Source organism: Glycine soja, chromosome 11 (assembly GCF_004193775.1).
Source record: "Glycine soja cultivar W05 chromosome 11, ASM419377v2, whole genome shotgun sequence".
Classification (NCBI taxonomy): Eukaryota; Viridiplantae; Streptophyta; class Magnoliopsida; order Fabales; family Fabaceae; genus Glycine; species Glycine soja.
The window spans coordinates 15,870,048-15,893,661 of record NC_041012.1 but is presented as its reverse complement, the minus strand read 5'-3'; the positions used below and the strand labels follow the sequence as shown (position 1 = coordinate 15,893,661).

The 23,614-nt window shown below is 30.1% G+C and overlaps 1 protein-coding gene across 5 annotated transcripts; it reads right to left on the bottom strand.

The window, feature by feature from the left end:
* Window positions 1-3,980: 3,980 nt before the first annotated feature.
* On the bottom strand, window positions 3,981-12,266 carry LOC114373694 (transcription factor TGA9-like). Of its 5 annotated transcripts, none has more exons than XM_028331210.1 (13): window positions 12,027-12,266; window positions 11,705-11,859; window positions 11,455-11,543; window positions 11,027-11,106; window positions 10,531-10,773; window positions 9,622-9,666; window positions 9,424-9,483; window positions 9,239-9,316; window positions 9,084-9,129; window positions 7,808-8,079; window positions 6,669-6,890; window positions 4,910-5,052; window positions 3,981-4,315 (listed from the first exon to the last, which is right to left on the bottom strand). In XM_028331210.1, the coding sequence occupies exons 2-13, from the start codon at window positions 11,812-11,814 to the stop codon at window positions 4,228-4,230; spliced, it is 1,476 nt and encodes a 491-aa protein (XP_028187011.1). In that variant the 5' UTR covers window positions 11,815-11,859; window positions 12,027-12,266; the 3' UTR covers window positions 3,981-4,227. The 5 variants fall into 5 exon arrangements, with proteins under 5 accessions (XP_028187011.1, XP_028187012.1, XP_028187013.1 ...); XM_028331211.1 differs by having other exon boundaries at window positions 11,705-11,847; XM_028331212.1 differs by lacking the exon at window positions 12,027-12,266 and having other exon boundaries at window positions 11,027-11,103; window positions 11,705-11,942.
* Window positions 12,267-23,614: the final 11,348 nt, after the last annotated feature.

Below are 23,614 nucleotides of genomic sequence, written 5' to 3'. Positions count from 1 at the left end.
AAATTCAAAGTGCATTATATTAAAGTGTGAGTATTTCCTTCTTTACCATCTCATTCATTTATACCTACACATGTATCCACATACCTAAAATAATAGTTTGCGGTTGATGTCTTCAACTACCTACTTATATAGTTATATCTAGAATCTAGCATTCAACAAAACTTGCGGTTAACCAAATTGATTCCCAATTTGCAATATAATATATACCTACGATAAGTTCATTACAATATTAATTAATATTATCAATTTTAATTTCGTTTCAATACTTTAATACAGGCCCCACTCTCAATCTCATACATTACACGTAATGACAAAAGCAGCATTACTTTGTTATAAATTATTAAATGATACCTAATCTAAAGAAACCTATTATCATTAAACTAACAGAAAATAAATAAAGTTGTCCTCTAAAATCTCACCAAGATTGGACGGTTAATATATAAAGCACGCCGATAAAGACCCTTATTGCTATCATTCCTAATAATTCAATCCAAATTGCCCATAATTGATTCAAAAGTAGTAGGCAAATCCCCAGGGTAAACTAATAGAACTATAAAAATAAAAATAAATTATCATGAAGGATCCAGCATTCCGAATAAAAAAATAGATCAACCAATCTTCTTCTAGAGCATGTCAACTAATTTCAATTTCTACATCCAATTAGAGGTTGCTCGAAATTCTTAACGATCGAATATGAGAGGCTGCTAAATGATAATTCAATACGATATGGCTTATAAAAATAAAATATTATAAAGTGTTAATTTTTTTTACAGAATATAATAAAGTGTTATAAAGAATAAAATTCTAATTGATTCCGTACTAGAAGGAAATAAATGTTAAAAAAAATGAAGCAACGTCTTTATCAAACTGGATAAACAAAAATGGAAAATTAAAACAAAATTATGTTCTAGACTAAGGTTCAGCCCAGTAAGGGCATAATGAATTGTCTATACATTGGTGACTAAGGACAAAGATTTTGTAAGAACTCTAAATCATGCCACCTCAAGGTATGTATTCATTCTATTTCTTACCTCTTCACTCCGAGATATACTACGTTACTAACACTTCAGTGTTGGTCTAGCAGGATCACCATTGTAGACTTGTGAAACACAAAAAATATTTATTATATTAAAAATATAATTATATAAAATCATTTAATGCGTGTTATTTAAAGTATTAAATGATATACATATATTTAATTGGCAACAAATGTTGATTCAATTGCTAAGAATCAAACTTATATCTCTTAAAAATGAGTTTGAATTTCACTGTGGATGTAAAAATATATCCATAATAATGGGCGATCAACAAGTACCTAAGTCAATTGCAACTAAACTTGTACACACAAAAAAAATACTAAATTCAATTTGTTAACTATACAAACTAATTAATGCATTCTGCAGGTCTATATATATCTTGAACCTCCACTCTTAGCTGAAGTCTTACGCTAAAATTGTTTAATTGTTGTTTACCGAGTTAACGAATAATTCACAAGCAGGAGTTTAGGTCAACACATACTCATGAATTTGACTTCGAACTAAATGTGTTCTCACATGCATGTGCGCACACAGTAGTGATTCAAGTACTCAGCATGCACGCAATTATTGTGTTATTAGGTACAGTCCCTTTCCACTCTACACGTGCGTACGTACATCACCATTCTGCGCACACTCAACCTTTGAGGATTAATTAAAAGGTGTAAAAAAAATGCATGCATGTGGAAACATGCACGAAGAATAGCGAAAGCATTTACTTCCAGCTGCTAATTAATTTTCGGACTCAAGGAATGGGAACAAAAGTGGCAGGCTAATTAACAGGCTATGCCTACAATGCAACAATGCATGGTACGCATGTAGTATGTACGAAGGTGCCATATCTGTCACCACTCACCACTACAAGATAATTAACACACCTTTTCTTTTTAGTAACTCTTATTACTAGTCTTCAATTCACTCTCATAATTAATAAAGTGTCCCATCTCACGTTACCCTCATCCCATGCATTAGATTCACTATATAAATTAGGTCTGGGGATAATATGTAAAAGAGATTCATAGTATACTCACTTGAATCTTCATATATGGAGTTATAAGATAACTTAATGATCGAAAAATAAGAATGAAGAGAGGAGGAAGAGGTCATTGTGAGTTCAAATTTTCCTTTAAACATTCTAACAACTAACAAATTATAAAAAAAATCATATATATATATATATATATATATATATATATATATATATATATATTAAAAAAAAGGAGACATTTACTTATTCTGAAAGTAATTTTTTTAAAATTATTTTTCTTCCTCATAATTTTTTATAGATTTAATAATTATAATAAGTAACTAATCATAATCATTAAATCTCAAAAAAATAAATTAAAAATATGAAAAATAACTCAAAAAATTACTTTTGGAATAAATAGATCACTCCTCTATATATATATATAATCATTAAATCTCAAAAAAATAAATAAAGAATATGAAAAATAACTCTCAAAAAATTACTTTTGGAATATGAAGACCACTCCTATATATATGTGTGGGAGATGCTAATATTCACCCTAATTGGTTGGAGTGAATTAGCATTTAACACAAAAATTTAGACCGATGGTTTTGTTTTCCAAAATTTAATTCAAGAATATTATTATATTTTATCATTTAATTTTAAAATAAAAATAAAATCTTTTTTTCTCTTCTTTTCTTTTTTTATGATTCTTTTCTCTATATATATTTAAGTTAGATGAAGTGCGATGATATTCTTAAATTAAATTTTAAAAATAAAAAATTTAATAATTTTTTAGTTCAAAATTTGTGTTTAATACTAATGCATCCCAACTAGGATGGATATTATTATCATTTTTCACACACATATATATACATCAAACACATTTCTGATAATTATATAAGCGGGTTTAATTATGTATAAAAAAAGTCAATAATAACAACAATTCATGTTGTGATTTGTTTTCCTTTTATTTAAATTAACTATTTTAAGCATTTAAGGACAATTTGTACAAGATCACATATATGTTTTCTACGACAAAGTAAAAGTAAGGATCTTTCTTGAACTAGATAAAATTATTAAAGATGAGAAAGCACTTTCTTTTAAGTATTGGAGGCAACTCAACTACACACTTACGAATTCTTATTCGATACTATTGATTAAGTTGAATAATTTTCTATAAATTGATTCACTTACGTACTTAATATTATTTAAAAGCAATATGTTCATATCTGTAAAGAAAATATTTGATCGAGGTGGAATTCATTGTTGGTGTGCCAATTGCATGCAATTATGAGACTGAAACATATACACACACACACACATATATATATATATATATATATATATATATATATATATATATATATGCACTTGTTGATCGATCTGAAATGCAAACAAAAAAGGACCACACTCTCATTTTCAACGCACACAAATGGAGGCACATGTGCCTGCAAAGACACAAACGCACAATTCCTTTGTTCGCTTTCTTTTTTTCTTTTTCTTTTTCGAATAAATTAGTCAGTCTTATAGCTGCATGTAACCAAACCGCTTCAAATAAACGAAGAGACACAACCTCTTCTGTTTAGCTACAGTTCTACGCAAATTGTGCAATAACCACCAAAACCAGAGACAACGTTCTTAATTCATATATAAATTAATATAAATTCTTTTCTTTCCATTAATCTCCTCTGCATTATACATATATAAGACACTCCACTTGCAACCAAAACCACTACTATAAATGCAACTGTCTTCTCCCAATTTGTGTCACCTTATACTTCTAAAGCCATTATATATAGTATAATTAATTAATTTAAAATATATGTGGTGTGTGTGTGTAAAAGAAAATTAAAAGAAGCAACTAGCTAGCTATATAATATATATAGGAGACTAGCATTACATATATATATATATATATATATATATATATATATATATATATATATATATATATATATACACACACACATCTCACATGTCATATTCGTTCCTTTATATCATTAAATTTCTCTACTCCTTTTAGCTAAAGTAGAAGAGCTTCCTCGTCATTCACATAAAACTCGAATTCCATTTAATTATTACAAAACATAAGAGACACGAGAGGAAGATTGAAAGAAGAAAAAAAAAAGATATTAATTCTTTGATGATGCTGACACTCTTTTCCATTCTTTCTAAAGCAGCCCAAAGAAATCCACTTGCACCAGGTTTCAATTACAATGTATTTCAGAAACTTGAGAAATGATTCTGAGAAGATTGAACCATTTGCAATTCAGTGGTTGTTTGGCATGAGTTATCATCACTGATCAATGACCTGTTGAACCAAACGAAAAGGGTGTCACTATTTTTTTTTTTTGGGTGATCTAATTTAATCAATAATTTCAATGGAGCAGCTAGATTTGGAATTAGTTGCAGATATATGCAAGTGTTGTTGAAACTTGAAAGGAAATGAAATGAAGACCATCCATAAAAGTTTCTTTTGAGTTTTGACTAATCCAAGTGTTAGAGATTTTATATAAGAGATATTGAAATTAAAATATTTATTGACTTAATTACAGTTTTGATTAGCATACTTTTTTAATTTGATACTTTTAGGTAGAACACCAAAAGTAAAATATAAGCCTAATTTATTTCTTATAAAATAAAATGTATAGAATTAGCCATTATATTGTACATCATAAGAAAACCTCAAGTTAAGTAAAATTTAAAAATAGTAATAAAAAAATTATATATATGAAAGTATACAAAAAAAATTTAAACAAGTGGAAAACATAAGTAATTAGATAAGAAAATAAGAATTTTTGTTTAAAAAAATGAAAAAAAATTGAGAGTAAATAATTAAAAGTTGAGGAGAAAAAATCATGATAAAAAAGTTAAAAGTGATTAAGATATGGTGTGTAGATCTTACTCTCGTGGTCTTGATGCCCAAAGAGAACTAAGGGCTCTAAGACGGCCATAATACTCTCCAATCACAAGAAAACACCTTGCTGCTTGACGAACTGTCAGCAATCGACATAATTGGTGAAGGGTTTGTTGCCTCAAATTATCAGCCTTCAACACAATTGATTAATTGGGTGAGAAATGAAACAATTAAGTCAGAAGAAAGTATGGTATTTAATGAATAAATTCATTAATTATATATATATAATAATCTATATATAAATATATGAAGTATAATCAAATCCCAACTACCGCATGAGATGGGTCCCTATAGCTAATCCAGTGGCACATATGGACAAGAGCACTATGCTTTCAAAGGGTACGGTTGATAATACTGATTATCTAATTGTCTTATCTATGAACTAATTAGACTGATTCTAATACACGTATAAAGTACTATATTTTCTTTTTATTTTATGACACAAGAATATAATCAATTAGGAACCACTTGTCAATTTGGTTTGTAAATCATTGGTGATTATAAGTCTACCTAAGGTTTTATCACTGTCTACGACCAACTTCTGATTGGAACATTTTGAGATGAAAAAACTACATCAAACATTTTGATGAATTGACATGCATGTACCTTAAATATTAGTAGAAAGAGCGTCAAGTAATAAACTAAAGTACCCAGAAAAAATATAATGATATATATACTAATAAATACGTGCCCAACATGTAGTAGGTGATCTAAGTCAACCCAATTATTTGCCTGAAATTATTAAGTTATTTAATCATATAGAAAGAGGTTGTAGTCGACTTGTAGCTTGAGACAATAGAGTCTACCAGGCCATGATGCTTATCTAAGAACTAAAGTAAAATGTCTATCATCAGATGTCAAGCGTGTAAGGATTAATCATAAAAAAGAGAGTATATTTCAAGCTTTGGTTTTTTTGTATATTTAACCCTATACGAAAAAAAAAGTGAATAGAAGTAAATTATGGACATGTTATAATCTAGCTGAAGTGATAAGGAGATGTAAACTAAGGATCATATATACTCAATTTTCTTGTATATGAGAAGGCAGAATTGCGCCGCAAAACATGCAAAGAGAGGGTGAATGAGCAAAAGAAACACAATGGACTAGAAAGTAACATTTCATCAGCTATTACTAGCTAGTAGCACTCGTATACATCATTATTCATCCCTATTTGGATTTTGAAATTAATACGTGTCATTAATTAATGGGGCGGTCCTTAAACATGTTTAAAGTAAAAAACAATAAGACCATAGTTATTAAACCCGCGAGAATTGAATGGGCTTCTTCCAATCCAATTTCAAACTCAAGTTTCTTACATCAATTGCTGTTTGAAAACTAGAAATCCAAGGATGGGTAAGTCATGTATAACTTCAAATTTAACTTTGACATGAATGTATAAAGTATAAAGACTCTCCCCTATCATCAGTCAAATAGAAATTGTGCTATACAAATAACTTTGACACAGATGTCACCTGAGGCTTTACGTCAACTCCTCACCAAATTGAGTGGACAAAAATTAAAGTATTACTTTAGCACTAAAACATTAAGAAAAATATATGTAACCCTAGCTATAAGATAATGTGATCGATCAATCAATTCAATAATATGACATTTTTGCTAACCCCCTCCCCCTTTTGTGTTATTTCTACATCTAATTAATTAAAACATGCTACATTAATTATATGCATGATCGCATAATTATATATTTTTACATAGAATTTTATATATAATAACTAGTTTAATTTACCTGAGCAACAAATTCTTCAAGGTGGCCAAGCTTGGTCATGGCTGCCACCATCTGTTGAACACCGTCGGCGATGGGCCCGCCGGCAATGGTGTCAACAAGAGACTGCTGAAGCTGTTCAAGACCTTGACTGAGAGCTTCTTCTGTTTGCAGTGACGAATGCCCGAGTTCACATATGACCATAATTTGCTGCTCCGCCAGGGGCTCTAACTGTGGTATCAACATCTGACCAAAAATAATATATATACACATAAGTTCATGAATATCTATTTTTTATAACATGCGCTATGTAAATACTAAGTTAAGTGTGGTTATTAAATATTTTTTGAATGTTATTGATGACTTAATATATAATTAATAAAAAATTAATTCAAGTTTTATTGTTTTTACTTTTTAATAAAAAGTAGTTGAAATTACTAATCTTACCGTTAATTACTGCCAGGGTTTTCTGTAAAACCGTTATCCGCAGACACAATCATAAACTGACTTCAATAACTTGTGTTTGATTTTACCTTTTTACGTACCAAAAAAAAAAAAAACACTACCAAATAATAAATTATATACATAAGTAGTAAAAGTTAAAAATCTCGTACCAAGAAAATTGGATATCTCGCCTCTAAAAGGACTCCTCCTTTTATTTAAAGGTTTATTTGCTATATTTATTTATATTTTCAGGTGTTAATTCGTTTGCCATATTAAGCAGCACATTACCCTTTAGAGGATATATATAAAATTTTAAAATTTGAAGGATTTATCACTGGAGCAGGAAAAAAAAAATATCACTGGCATTTATTTTCGTGAGAGCATTTGAGCAAAACAAAGCTTTGTGTAAGAAACATTTCTTTCTCCTCAAATATGTTGTTAATTTTAATATTTTTCTTAACATGATTAATTTTTTCGTTCATGTTAAATAATTAATGGATAGTAGCATCATCATTAGTATTTAATAAATTCTCTAAAACGAGTTCATACTAGGTTAAGACTTAAAATTAAATTAAGTAATTTTTTTAAAGGACAATTAAATTAAGTATTGACAACCCTTATTAGTCCATTAATGTATACTTATGTTTCATATAGCATTTGATTGAGCAAGATGAAGTGTGATCTTAAGGGACAAAAGAAAGTGCATAGAAAATACATACTGTGATGAGCTCTGATGGTTTAAAACCACCTATCCAGAGGAAGCATCTCTCAGCTGGTGAAGTCCATGTGCCATTAATAAGATGAAACACATCTGTTTTAGCAGCCACCCCTTTCAGCCTGAAAACTTCATCATAATGAGACAGAAATCCATCCACAATCACTCTTAGTTCGCCGTCCGACAGCGGCGTCTGCAGCCCCGACCGGAGCTCCGCTATGTGCCGCTGGTCATCCTCTAACCATTTTGCATACTCCATGTCAAACATTGCAGCTCCTACAACACCACAAATTAATGCACACTTTGTTACCATAATAGTTAGAAAAATAACATTGCTACTATGTGACATTTTGGTACAGTATAAAGTTTTGTTTTTTTAATTATTGGCATTACATAGTGAGTATATATATATATATATATATATATATATATATATATATATATATATAATGTAAGACATGATAATTTTTGTATTAAAATTTAAAAACTCTAGTTTGTTTGGTGACCGGTGCAAATATGGTCCGTAATGAAACAGACCTAGCACATTTTATATTTAATTCATCTTATCAATAAAAAAATCAATGAATTATCACCCCCAAGTGCATTATCTAGGCAGAAGATATTATTATTCTATGCTCAAAACCTTTTCTTTTAATCTTAACATCGTGTTCTTTTACTAAAAGAGGAAAAAGCAGTTGTATGGATCAATAATTCTCTGAAAAGTTAAACTAGCCTTTATATACATGTTTAGAATGGGTCGCACAGTTTTCTATTTCATCACATTTTAGTAAGTTATCAATATCTTTTTAGAATAATGATCCACTGTTTGTTTGTTTAATTATTTATTTACTTTTTTTCTATTTAATAATGTGGATTCAAACGTGAATTAGGCCACAGATTTTGGTCAAATTCCAAGACTTCTCCACCTGATTCTAGATTTTGGTTAAATTTGACTTTTTATTTATTTTTGGCACTAAAAAAGATTCAAAGGACATAGCTAGGAAGAAGTTACGTGTCAATAACAGCAATTGCTGCTCCCTAACGAGTCTCTTAATTCTTTGTCTCATGTTCCAAAGTGTAAAAAAGAGTCAAAAGATCACGCCAACTAAATCTTTCAGGTACTCATTGTAACAAGTTTTTCCATGCTCCATAATCATATATACGATGTGCCAGAAAATTATGACATATTCACCCCCTTCTATCTTTGTTCCAATCTGAGGTATTAGAAAAATGAAATTGAATTTAAAAAACCAACAAGAGAATAGGCTAATTAAACTCACCAGAACTTATACTGCCACCAGCACCACCACATCCCATAAACACACCCTAATAAATTAAAAACAACAAAAACAGCAATCATAAGAACAAGTCAAATAAATAATTAAAAAAAATTATATATGCAGTATTTTGTGTGTGTAATGAGAGAGAAAAGAACCTGAGAGCGAGCTCTTTGAAGGTCTTGTTCAAGGTGTGTGAGCTTTAATCTACTTGACTCTAGTTGCTGCACATAAGCCTATTGCAATGGAACAGCACGTTTACACAAAGTATCTTATGTTACTTTTTTTTTTCATTATAATATATGATAGCATTTTTCTATTCTAATCAAATGATGGGACACACCTTTTTCCTGAGACGGCTTTTCCTTGCAGCTTCTCTGTTTTGAGCTAAACGTCTCAGTGTCTGAATCCAAACCAAACAAGAATATCTTGACTTACCTCCCATTTAAAAAATCCAAAAACAAAAACATACCTTGCAATATATAATATTGATATCATAGATTATAAATAAATGTGTATGTATTTGTATCATATTCAAAACCTTTGCATCAAGTGGCTTCTCTGATGTGTAACCAGCTCCTTTCCTCTGAATAAAAAGAATCCCCCAAAAAATAAAGAATAAAGAGATTTAAAAGGTGAGAAAAATATAGAAAGGTAAACTCAAATGTTAAATTAAATCACTGAACTTAGGGGTACTTAAAAACTACAAAATTTGTAGATTTCTAGCTACTAAATAAATCAGTGAGGGAAATGAAGAAAAATTGCTCAACATTACAGAAATTCATGGAAATAATGCCATGCTTTAAAACAAAAATGCAAAGATAAAATAAAAGAATGTGATTTGCTCACAGAATTTTTGGGAAGCATTTCTGAATGAAAAGGCCCTTTATTGGGCAAATTCTCTTGTGGTGATGTGCAATCATGAACATGATAAGGGTAGCAAAAAGCATCTTTATCTGCCATTGTTTTGGTGTATTGCACTGTGGTTTAGAAAGATTTGTAACTCCTCCACACAATTAACTTGGGAGAAAGGCACACAAGTTTTTTGTCTGAGGAGGACAAGTGAAGTGGGAGTGGGTCACTATTAAAAAGAGAAAACATTGATTGATAAATACTGAAAAGATTCTCACTTTGTTTTTTTGTTTGTCACGTTCAACTCTCTCTCTCATTTTCATGTCAGAAAAAATTCATCAGAAAATCGTTCAGGAATCAGAGAAACTCTGTGTCCCTTTGATTTTCTGAGGGCTGTTGGGATCTGTGCTGTGAAGATGTGCACAAAGAGATGGAGAGAGAGAAAGACCAACCCACCAACCAAACCAACACAGTAATAATAATAATTGCATAAAAGAGGTAAACTTTCCCAGTGTTTTGGGGACATGGAAAGAGAGAAAAAACTAAGAGATTAACAGTGGAAAAACAATAGTTGAGTTTGTTGTTATTAATTAAGAACCTTTTCTTGAGGTGATTTGGCTGCTGATTGATTCTGTGATGATGTGCCTGCTGTTGCTGTCTCGTGTTGTTGTTGTTGCTGCTGCTGTTGTTGAAGGTGCTGATCAAAAGCCTGATGATGATCTGAAGAAGATGCTTTTATGCTTATTGGAGATTCTGTTTCAAATTGGAGCTCATTTTTGCTTGAAAGAGTGTTCACTCCTGATCCTGAATCACTGCTTTCCTCTCCTGACTTTGAACCTCCCTATATTTGTGAATCCACCAAAAAAATTTCATTTCTTTGTTATTACTAAATTAAGATTTTTAAAACCAACTATTAGATTTTTGAAAATTAAGATTTGAATTGAAGTATTTAACCATATGATATATCCTTATCAAATTGAAAGTACTAAAAAAAATTGAAAAGATTGGGATATTATTAAAATTGTTAGTTTTAAGCCTCTTTGGATATGGATTGGTCAAAGATGGAGAAGTGAGAGATAGAGAGAGTATAGTACTCTTGAGGTTTGCTGGAATCTCATTGGCCATGAAGGGAACATTTCCAGTGTGGCTGAAGGCCTGCCTGTGAATAAAGCTGCTACAATCACAAAAAGGAAAATCTCAGAGGATCACCAAAAATAAAGGCTTTATGAACATCAATCATATGAAAAGGTGGAGGGAACCTTATCCTCCTTTTCAATACTTATACTCCTCATGATGACTCATGGAGTCAGAAAACCATGCAAGTTTATTTCTATGACTATGCCATCCAAATCCAAGTTTATTATCATTATGTTATGGGAAATGGTAACTCTAGGCATGTTCAAACCTCCTTCCTCTTCCCACTTCTTCTCTATGCTTTTGGAGAAAGAGTTCCTTATTATTATGCTTATCTAACGTCATCAAAAGGAGAACCATGAAAAAGGGAAACAATATTGAAACATACATGCTTTGGCTTCATCATTTCTTATCTTAATTCCTTGCAGAACAATAGCCTCTTCCAGCTCTCCAAAATCAAAAGCTGACCCTTGATTGCTAAGAAATTAACAAAGGGTAAAAAACAAAAATAAAAAATCAAAACAAGGCTAATTCATAAAAATGAAGAAACACCATATAATAAAAATTCCTTGTAAGGAAATTCAGTTTTTCTAAGTGTTGATAACACTGAGATGGAGAAATAAATCATTGAAGAATACATTAGGGCTGATGATGAAGTATTAATCCCATGAAGAACTCCATAAGGGATATGGTGACTTGAAGGTCCTGACTCAGACAAACCCGTTTCTCCTATTCTTTGGCTCGCCATGCAAGGCTTCTTCTTAGACCATTCTCACCTTCTCTGAAGTTGAAACTAAAAGTTTCTCACAAAGTAGAAGAAACTCAATTCATCACAAAGTTGTAGAATATAAAAAATTGAAGTGTGTGCATATGTCCATATAAATATAATATACACATACATAGAGAGAGAGAATTCTTTTGAGTATGAAAACCGGGAAGTGATATATAACTTTTAATTACCTCTGTTTTCTTTGGAATTCTATGGACAAAAAGAATACTATATGGACAAGTTCACACAGTAACGAAAGATCAAAGCTTTCTTGTCAAAGTAATACATAAGTTGCCACAAGAAGAGGGTCCAGTCTTTTTCTCATGTATGAGTCCTCTTTGCAACATTTTATCTTTCATGGGGTGTCCCTATCTCTCTTTTTCTCCTTCTCTGGGAAGAAACCTGATTGATAAGTGTGTTTGGCTTGCTTTATCACTTACTTGCTCCTAGCTGGTTGTAAATACTTTGTGTGAGTAACTCATTATGTGGTAGTGACTGTGGTACCCCAAATCTTGTCCTAGCAATTTAGTGCATCTCCAACCATGGTAAAGAAATATTTTTTTATTTTAATTAATAATTATTCTTTATTTTATTATCAATTTTATCCAATTCATCATATTATTAATTTTAGTAAAGAATTGTTTTTTTAATTTTATTATCACATTTATTATTTTATTAAATTGTTAATTTAACAAGTCCTTGATTAAAATTAGAGATTCGTTATTATGATAGAAATATATTTTAGTATATAATTTATAGGATTGTACCAAGATTTTGATTAGTGTGATAACAATTAATAATATGTGATATTATATATCCTTTTGATTATTTTTTTGTGTGAAGATATTTGATTTATTGATTAGAAACAAAAAAATGAGTTTGTTTTTAATATGTTAATAGTTGGCAGATAGAAATAAATAAAAAAAAGGATTTTCTTTTATATTTAAATATGCTAATAGTTGGTAGACAAAAACAAAATGAATTTTGTTTTAAAATTTAAATATGCTAAAAGTTGACTGATAAAAAAAATAATAATTTTATTTTAAATTTAAATATCTTAATAGCGAGTTGATAGAAACACAAAATGATTTTTTATTTAAACATTAGATAGGAACGAGAGAGAATGCATCGTGAGTTTTTTCCGGATGGTTAGAAAAAGAAGTTTCCTATGTGTGTTACAAGAATATGCTTAGATTGTTCGTTGAAAAACACATAATTACCTCTTGTTTTCTCTCATAACGGAAGCCCCAAATTTTTTAAAAGTTTTTTTTCTTTGTTCCACTTGTCAAAGAAGTTGACAACAAAAGTTAATTTCATCCCAAACATCTAACATAGAAATAATATTTCGAATTAAAATTATTTAATTCAAGTTGTATCTTGTCAATGACTATACAAATCTTATTTTAGGAGCAAAATTTTGTTTCTCCACATGTTTATAGTCTTTATGGAAATACATATTATGATATGTGTTTTATTATATGGTGATATATTATCCAGTTTATTTTATATATTAAATTGTTTAATGACAATGAACAGTTAGAATATCAAAAAACTTGTGGTTTTGAAAATAAATTAGAGCATATGATGCAAACTGTTTTGATTTGTTTTATTACAAGGAATGACTTGAATAACAAGAGACTTGTATTTTGAAAAATAAATTAGAGCATGTGACGAAAATTATTTTTATTACAAGAAACGACCTGACAACGAAGAGACTTGCTTAAAATAAAAGCATGTGATGCAAGTTATTTATTTAATTAATAATAAGGAACAATCTCACAACCGGGGGACATATAATTAATTAATATAGCATGAGATGTGGATTTTGGAATTATTTTTTATACTAAACATCTGGACTACCCGAAAAGTATTAAATTTAATTTGTAAATACCAATAGGATTGACCTGAGGTACTTATTTGGTATGATTATTTTTCAAAGTGTATGTGATACATCATGTCTTAAAAAAATATGTGATATATTCTTCCTTAGAATATGTTTGAGAAATGACTTGACAACCAAGTGACTCATTCATAGTTTTAAGGAAATTCCCACATAAAGAAATATTGAAACAAAATTGGTTGGATCCCATTATGACGATTAGTATCATTACCTAAGAATTGTTCTCATGCATAAGATGTTTAATATGCTAATTGACTATGAAAATCAAGTTACTTATGATCTTCTAGTAAGTTCATGTGCATATATGCTTTAGAAGTAGTAACTTATTTGCCAAATAAAGTTTCTACAAAATTAGTATCCATAACTTCTTATGTGATATGGAAAGGGATAGAATGAATCTCAAACACAAGAAGGCTTGGGATTGTCCTACATACATTAAGAGATTGCGAATAGACAAACTTAAGGTAATGTCTGAGAAATATAGATTCATTGGGTATCCTAAAGAAATTGTGGAATATTGTTTAAACCAACCTTCTGACCATAAAATGTTTGTGGCAAGAGGAGCTATTTTTTTTAGAAAGAAAATTCCTTGCAAGAGGAAGTCATGGTAAAGAAATTGAGTTTGATGAAACTCAATTAACCAATGAAACAACTCAGGACTATGAGATAAAAAATGAGATACCTTTCTTTAATGTTCTAAAGTTATCACAAAGGTCATCACCTCCAACAATTGTGGTTCAAGAGCCAGCTATAGTTCAAGATCAAGTTAAGGAATCAATCTTAGAGTCAATTCAGCAACCTATGAACCTAATGCATGAGCCTTCTAGAAAACCTACTCGAGTGCACCATCCACCTAATAGATTAAACTTGATGGTCCTAGATGACACATCAAATGACGTTTATCATGATGATGATGATCCAAGAAGCTATGAAGAGGCTATGCAAAGCTTGGATTGTAAGAAATGACAAGAAATTATGGAATCCGAAATAGAATCAATGAAGATCAACAAAGTATGGACTTTAGTTGAAGGTTCAAAGGATATAAAACTAATTGGTTGTAAATGGGTTTACAAGAAAAGGATTGGAGCAAATTGGAAGGTTGAAACCTACAAAGCTCACCTTGTTGCCAAGGGACATTGTCAAAAGGAAGGTATAAATTATGACAACTTTTCTCCTGTGGCAATGCTCAAATCAATTTTGATTCTTCTTGCTATAGTAGCATACTATGATCATGAAATATGAAATAGATGTGGAAAATGACTTTCCTTAATGGTGAGTTAAAAGAAGATGTGTATATGACACAACCTGAGGGATTCACATCCTTGTCTGATCTTAATAAAGCCTACAAGTTTCAACGATTCATTTATGGATTGAAATAAATGTGTAGAAGTTGAAGCATTCATTTTAACAAGATAATTGAATAGTTCAATCTTGTTAGCTATGAAGAAGAACTTTGTGAGTACAAAAAGGTCATTGGGACCATTACATTTATATATAGATGACATATAAAATAATACACAATGCAAGAAGAAAGATTTGGCTACTAATATAATATCCATGAAACATTTGGGAGAAACAACTTACATTTTAGAAATAAAGATTTATTGAGATAGATCTAGAAGGTTGCTTGGTGTCTCCTAATCTATGTACATTAATACCATCCTAAAGAGGTATAACATGGAAACTCCAAAAGTGACTATTTGCCAATAGGAGGAGTTACTCTCAGTATAAAGGATTGTCCTAAAACTCATGAAGTGAAATAATATATCTAGAGTATCATATGCTAGCATAGTGGGAACTATTATATATGAAATGATTTTTGCATGTTCTAATATCATTTATGCACTAAGTGTAACAAGTTGATATTAAGAAAGTCTTGGTGGGGAGCATTGAAAGTGGATAAGACCATTCTTAAGTACTTAAGAAGAACTAAAGATTGTGTTTTATTATCAAGACTCAACATTAAAAACTAAAGTAGTTAGATGAGCATAAGTTGGAATTAGTAATATAATACATGAGTGATTGGCTCTAATGCAAGTGGGAGATTATTGGGGATAAATATGTATGTCTAAGATCCAATCCATCATGTTATTAATTTTAGTAAAGAATTGTTCTTTATTTTATTATCATATTTATTATTTTATTAAATTGTTAATTTGACAAGTCCTTGATTAAAATTAGAGGCTTGTTATCATGATAGAGATTATGATAATGAGAAATAAATCCTTTATAATTTCAATCTAAATTATTCTTAATCGTAGGATTATTGTGAATGAGACATCAATAATCCGAATAGATCAATATATATCTAATTGTCTTTATTGGATAAAGATTAATAGATCTTATTTATTAAATTGCATATACAAATGATGTATATGTGGATGTCATAATTGAACTTACTTAATTGAGAATTTTTAATAATTAATATTATCATGATATGTCAATAGGAAGTTCTCAAGGAGAAATATAATAATTTCCTTTGACCTGAGATTATCATAGTAATTAACAAGTTATTTGTTATATTTTAATTTTGGACACTTAATGTCTTAGGGCACTAGTTGAATGAATATTGTATATGATTAAATACTTGTAAAATTAATGATTAATCCAAAAGGAATCTGTCAACTCTAGGTAATGAGTTTGAGCTCTATGATAGAATTAAGACCTTGACCAAAACAATTGAATGAAAGAAGAAAAGAGTTTCTTAAGTCATTAATTAATTAAATGTGTTAGCTTATGAGAGTTTGACAATAATACTATATTCTAGAGTTAATCTTGAGTTATAAATGATGGAAGGAAATGTTACATTATTCTTCTATTGGTTCTTGAAGGTAAAAGATGTTACTTCATGCTATTCAAATGTTAAGAAGTGTGGCTAAACATCTACCTTGATTAGTAAATTAATTATGATTAATTTACTATCAGTTTAGTATTGAACCTACGAGATCACACACAAATAAGTATTTCAATCTTTACAAAAGAAAATAATTTATTTGATAATTAAATTAGAGAATTTAATTTAATCAAATAAATATTTTAATGTAATATTATTATATTTTTTGCTAGTACCAAGAATATAATTAATATAAAAAAGGGTATTACTTTATAAATGTGAAAGTTGTCCATAAAATTAGAATACTATTCTATTGCTATATATCAGGATTAGATCATGTGATTAATTATCGTAATTAGTCATGTGATTAATTATGAATTATCTTTGTTTTATATCAGGAAGTTTCTTACAATAAAAGATACAAGATAATTTTTATTTTTATAAAGATAAAGAGATATGAAATTATTTTAAACAAAATCTTTCCTTTTTTTTTAAAAAAAAAAAGACCCAAATTCATATCTCTTTAACATTATAAATAGAAACATCTATCCCACGAAAAGTACACCAAACACAAACTAGAAGAGTTCCAAGCCTTGTTTTAGACCTGAAAAGTAGAAATAAGATTTGCTCTTTAGAGTTCCACTCATCAAAGAGTTAATAGCATATATTGGTCTCGGGGTAGATATATATAGAGTCTTCACACTATTGAAGAAAAGTTTGGTTGTTTTAAGAACACACATTAAGATATAGAAACCTATTTTTTTCTATTTATTATTGTATATTTTTTAATGCAAAATAGATCATAATTTTTGGCTGCAAGTGTTGGAAACACTTCTATGTAACTATCAGGTTTCTTATATGGGTTTTTTAATTATCTTTTTGTTGTTTCCACAACACTTTTTGTGGTCCACATAGTGTCATGCCACTCATAAGAAATCCATACAGAATTTTACTCCAATGAAATAAACTTTCAAAAATCCACACATTTATATTTTTTTTATTATAACTTAATAATTAATTCATTATTATTTCAAATTTCACTCACTTCAACAATAATATCTCCATAAGCTTTCTCTCTCCGACCACCACCTTCATTTGGCCTCCAAGCCCTCCAACCAGAGAACTATCGACTCTGTCGAGATACTCCGCGCTGAAGATGCCTTTCGCCCCGACAACGTCATCCACGATTTTGAGAGCCTCATCGTCCCTCAATCCGTCTAGGAGGATTTCAATCGCCGCCACAACCTCTTTGTCGTCCTCCCCTAGGGTGCATTGGAGGTGGATCACCCTGCCAATGCCGAGCATTGCGGAGGTATGCACTTCCTTCTTCCCTTTCCCCTTTGGTTGGCTTCTGATTTTGGTTGGTGATGTTCGAAAAAAAATTATTTGAAGAAAGGGTTTCTTATATTAGAAACCTAAATTTTCGGTGAAGGAACTCCCATGCCATGTAGATACTCTCCAATGGGGAGTTTCTTTTAAGAAACAATTTCTTACACTTAGAATCCCACAAAGCACCTCTGGTTGGAGATGTTCTTAGCAACCTTGTGTCAATCTCTCTAAGCTTGTGGGGTTTGAAAGTGTCATGAAAAAAATTATAAAAGTTAGTATTATTCTTTAATCAAATTGATGTTTCTCCTCCATAATTCATGTAATAAAAATTTGTATTAAAAATTCTATATATGAATCGAATTGTTGTAGTTCAGTTGACAACAACACACAATAAATTTATGGAATAGGATGATTTGAGTTTGATTTTCACAGAATACATGTGATTAAGTTCCAGATCAAGGATTAGTCCCATAATCGACCCAAACACCCTAAGTACAATTGTTAAAAAAAAATTAGTATATATTAGGAAAGTAAAATTTTAATTTGGATTGAAAATTAACACAAAAATTACTTATTTTTGGTAAAGAATAAAATCTGATAGAATTATTATAAATGATGAAGTTTTCTTTTTTAAACATTCATAACTGATTCATTATGCTGAAATCATATATTACCATAAAAAAAGTAGAAGCAATTATGTATTACTTTGCTTCTCACGCAATAATAAACACGATTTGGGTTGAACACTACGGTTTCAAATTAAACATGCATTTGGTGATACTAAGTAACAAGATTTAAATTCAATACTACGTGTTAAATTGAAATAATTTGTGTGCGTTTGAATTTCAGTTTCATCCAATTGAAGCCATTTTCAACTCAATTCAACACTCACATTACTTCTTTGCCTGTGCATTGAAAAGTACAATTCTTTCATTTAATGTCATATATCCTAACTGATTTTCAAACACACTCTTCTTAGTTTGTACCACTTCATTCATCCTTTTAGTGTACACAAAAAAACACTTGAACAACTCCATATAAATTTTGTAGTAAATACTCATATTATTATTGAACAACACAAATCATATTAATTAAAATTAAAGGGGGTGGGGTCCTATGCAAAAAACCACTGCAATCACTGACTCCTACTCCACTCTCTTTCTCTCTCCTCTAACCACCTGTGTTTTCTTATCGGTTCTCTCGTGGGGGCTTCAACAGGGTTGCATGTACTTAATAAGAAAAAGTCATGTGTATTCATTTATGTAGGAACACAATATATATACAGTACTACAATATCATGATGAGACAAGTTTGTTTTTCTTTCTTCTTTTTTTTTTTCTTTTCCTTTCTCATTAAAGATTGCAAAAGAGGACGAAAAGAGAAAGCTCTTAAAGGTGGTTTTCTTGATCTTTTATACCTAGGGGTGATGGATTTCACTTTTATTTTTATTTTTTTACAACTAAGAGCCATAACAAAAGTGAGTTATGTTACACATCATACCCTAAACTTATGCAGTTGTGCTAATGCCATTTCAACCAAAACATTAGAATAATATTCCACAAGCACACCCACTTTCTGTATTTAATCCCTGCTCTGAGATGGATTTGTTTGGTATTTTCCCCTTCGTTGATAGGTCAACATCCACTCCCTGTCATCACCTAAAACCATGCCATCTTAAGATTCTTTTCCACTCATAGACATATATGTCTGCAGAGCAATATGGTACACAGGACAATCATGAAATTACTTGCAACTTATTTTCATTTTTCTTAGTATCATAAATCCATCATTATATATAGTTTATGTTTTTGTCTTCTAGTTCTCAAATAGTGTCTTAAGCATTCTATTTCATCAATTTCAATTTTTAAATATAATTTCATTTAAGATCAACTTTTTTATGGTTGGGAAGGCAACTTAAGAATGAATGGAGAAGAGAAAGAAAAAGGTCACAAATTTGAATTCATGGCACCAATATTTCTAATTTTACCCATAGGAGTCAAACCACTACCAAGGGTGTGGCGTAGAACCCCTTCGACCATAGCCAATCCCAAGGTGACAGCATATCCCTCTGCCTGGGATGGATATCCCCCAATCAAAACCTAACATCATCCTCAAGGTAGAATTGGATACCTCTAGTTGATACACTAATAAAATTAACCTTTGTTAATAAAAAAATCAATATTTTTTAGAAATAAATATATAATGCACTATTATTCAATCATAATTAATATATAATAAATTTATTTATTTTTATAATAATTATCTTAAATCTGAATTCTGATTATTTGATTCACAATATAAAATTTTATAAACTGATACTACATAAAACTTTAACTTTAATATATTATGAAAATATATGCTGAGTAAGAACAGACAGAGTAAGAGAGGGATGAGGGAGACATTTAGGCAACATACCCGATCTACCCTATAAAGAGGTAAAATCAGATATTAAATCCTATGCTCATCTAATACCTTTTTATAGCTTCCTACCAATTATTCCTTTATGGTGTCAATGATTGGTCATTAAAAAGTTGGTTTGGCTCAAAAATACAAATTCTCTAAACTCTAAAAGGATTAGGTCAAAATTTATTTTAAGTATGTATGTACTTTTGTTCCCAATATACCTTACAAGCTATGTTCTTCACATGGAGATGTTTTTTGTGAAGTTTCTAGAGCACAGATTGTTCTACGAATATGACATAACCTTGAGCAGTAATTCTTTGAGCTCCACAGTTGGCTGTCTCTAGAGAGGTAATTGGTCTTAATTCTAGAATTAATTAATTATTCATTAGTTAATTGTGCTCAAACTATTATTATGTTAAGTCATTTACTTGTCGTCTAAGCAAGTAACTAAAAGAATATTGTTTCTTTATAACTTTTCTCGATCTTATTCTTTTTTAAGGATTTGGATTCTCTATGATATCAGACGGTTGTATTTTAAAAGTGTTTTTAAGATAAATTTATCAAAATAACTTATGAATCTGTCAGATTTTTATCAGAAGGTTCTTATTTTTTGAGGTGAATGCGTTTTTTCTCCAAAAACAGAGAATTTGGATCCTTTTTTTAATGCCTTTGCTAGACCAATTGCATTGATACTGACATTGAGCAGGTTGTGTGACCGTTTGCTGGATCAAGCAGAGATGCCGTGTGTGGGAATTAGCAGTCATAAAATGGACCCCTCCGGAAGGCAATGAGAATCTTGAACTCAACACCAATACTACATATCTCCTTTAAATACAGAAATATGTAAAGGAAAAAAAATCAAAGTATATTTGTTTGTGATTGATTTAAAATAAATTAAGTTTGTGATAGGTTTTAATTTAAATTAGTGTACCCTCTTATCCATATTTTATTTTAATTTTTCTGTCAAAAAAGATATTATTATAATTTTAAGTCTTCGTTGTTAAATAAGACAGTGACCCACAAAAATAAATTAAGTTTATGATATGTTTTAAATTAAATTAAATTGTCCTTTTATCCTTTTATCATAAATTTAAGTCTTTGTTGTCAAATAACATTTTAAAGATTTTTTTTTCATTTAATAACATGATTTTTTATGCGTAAACATTAAAGATATCTCATACATTTTATTTAAGCACCTGAGTTAAATATTACTTAATATTTTTAGTAACGTGATTTTTCTTACATCAAATATTTAACTTCTCAGTAACAATTTTAATTTTAAATTTTGATGCTCCATAATAAAGATCATATGTTTTAATTTGAATAATTTATTTTCATAAATTATTTTTTAATTTTAGAAGTCTTATATCTTTAATTTATTCCATAAAATATTCATAAATTAATACTGAAAACATTTTCATTTTTTATTTACTTTTTTTTAATTTTAATTAAATAAAAATGTTCATAAATTCAAAAAAGCTTGTTAGTTTTTCTAAATTACATTTCTTTCTACCCATTTCTTTTTTTTTTTTTTTGGTTTGTTGTCATCCCAAATAGTTTGACTTTGACCTGATCAAATTCAAGACGAAGAACCTAGATCGCTTTTATCCAATAATAAAAGGCATGCATAGAAAGTAACGCATATAAATGGAGTTATACATAGGAGAGGGGGGGACCCTGTTATTATTAGTTTTGTTCTTAGGTTATCAATATTTTAATCATTCATTAATGTGCGAGAGTAAAGCTCCAATAACAAATATTTAGGAGGAAGAGTGTGTGTCATGGAATTTCATTTTGCTTTGCAAATAGGCGAATACATGGGCCAGCAAAGAGGCTACTTACCCAATTTCACTACATATACATTAGGCACATGTTATTCTCACTCCCCTTTTTCCTCTTCCCACATTCTACCCTTTTTATTTTTTATTTTATAAAAATACCTTTAACAAAAAAAGATTCCGTTTTTTTTTAAAAATATCCAAGACAACTAAAACAAGATTCTGTTATATTATTATTTTTGTACAAAATGGAAACTAGTTGGTGTAGTGTATTCATACACAACATAAACTAGTTTTAGTTTTTTTTTTTTTTTGAAAGGCAATAAACAAGTTTTAGTTGAATTAGTGAGAAGTGAAAAAATGAAAAGGTACATTGGAGTGGGAGAACTAAGAAGAGAAGAGGCAGAAGAAGGGAGGTATCTCATGGGGATGAAGAGAGTAAAGGTGGGAAGGAAGAGAAAAAGGTTAAAAGAGAGGGGGAGGAGTATGAAGAAAGGGGTAGAATAGGAAATTAAAAAAAATAGGGAGTGGGAAGTGAAAAGGGGAGATGAAAATAACATGTCCCATATTTTTCATTACACCTCCCATTTTTTTTTTGTTTTTTACATTTAAAAAATTGTTTATTTCCTTTCACCTTTACTCTTCTGCTTTTCCTTACCGTTGCAACCCCGTATAGCCACTACCTTCTCATTTCTCACTTTTCGATGTGTCTCTTCTTGTCGTTGTCAACCTCACCCACCCTATCTTTGTTGTCAATCTCCATCGTCGATCTCATCAAAATTGAGTGTAGGTCAGTTAAAGTTTTAACATTCTACAAATTAGAAATGCATTATATAGTTCCAAAATTTAAATTTATCTTTAGAATGTATTTTTTTTGTCCCAGGTTAAAGATCACAGTGTTCCCAACTTTTGCTACCATTCTTCCATTTGCATGGCACTTTAGATATATGATTCATTTATTCTTTTGCTACCATTCTTCCATTTGCATGCTCCATCCATGTTGTTCCCAACTTGTCAAAGCTTCAATCAAGAAGCCTCAACTATCGAAGCTTCCAAAGGTCTCTCAGTTGCTATTGTTGCTGAAGCCGTCCCCTATCTCCACCCGCCACCTATCTCCAATTATATTACATCCATGCACCAAGCTGATATGAATGTGTCATTAAGATCACAGAAGGATGGATCAGAAGTAAACAAAAAAGCTATTTTGAAAACACCCTAGTGCTAAAAGTATAGCACCTCCAAATGCTATTCTTCTGAAGCTATATGACCTTTGGATTTAATTTGATACTTTTGTTAAACTATAAGCTTTCTGATATTTTAATCCAGTATTTGAAAAGGAGAAACACTTGTGTTACTCTGAAAATCTACACAAAAACATGTTTTTATGTTCCTCTACATCGTAGCAGATAGCGTACTGAAACAAGATTTTATAGTTTCATGTTATCACCACTTAAGCTCTGTTTGACACCACTTCATCATCTTACATTAGCCAACAACATTCATCTCAGTAAAGAGTCATCCATCTCTCCAATCATT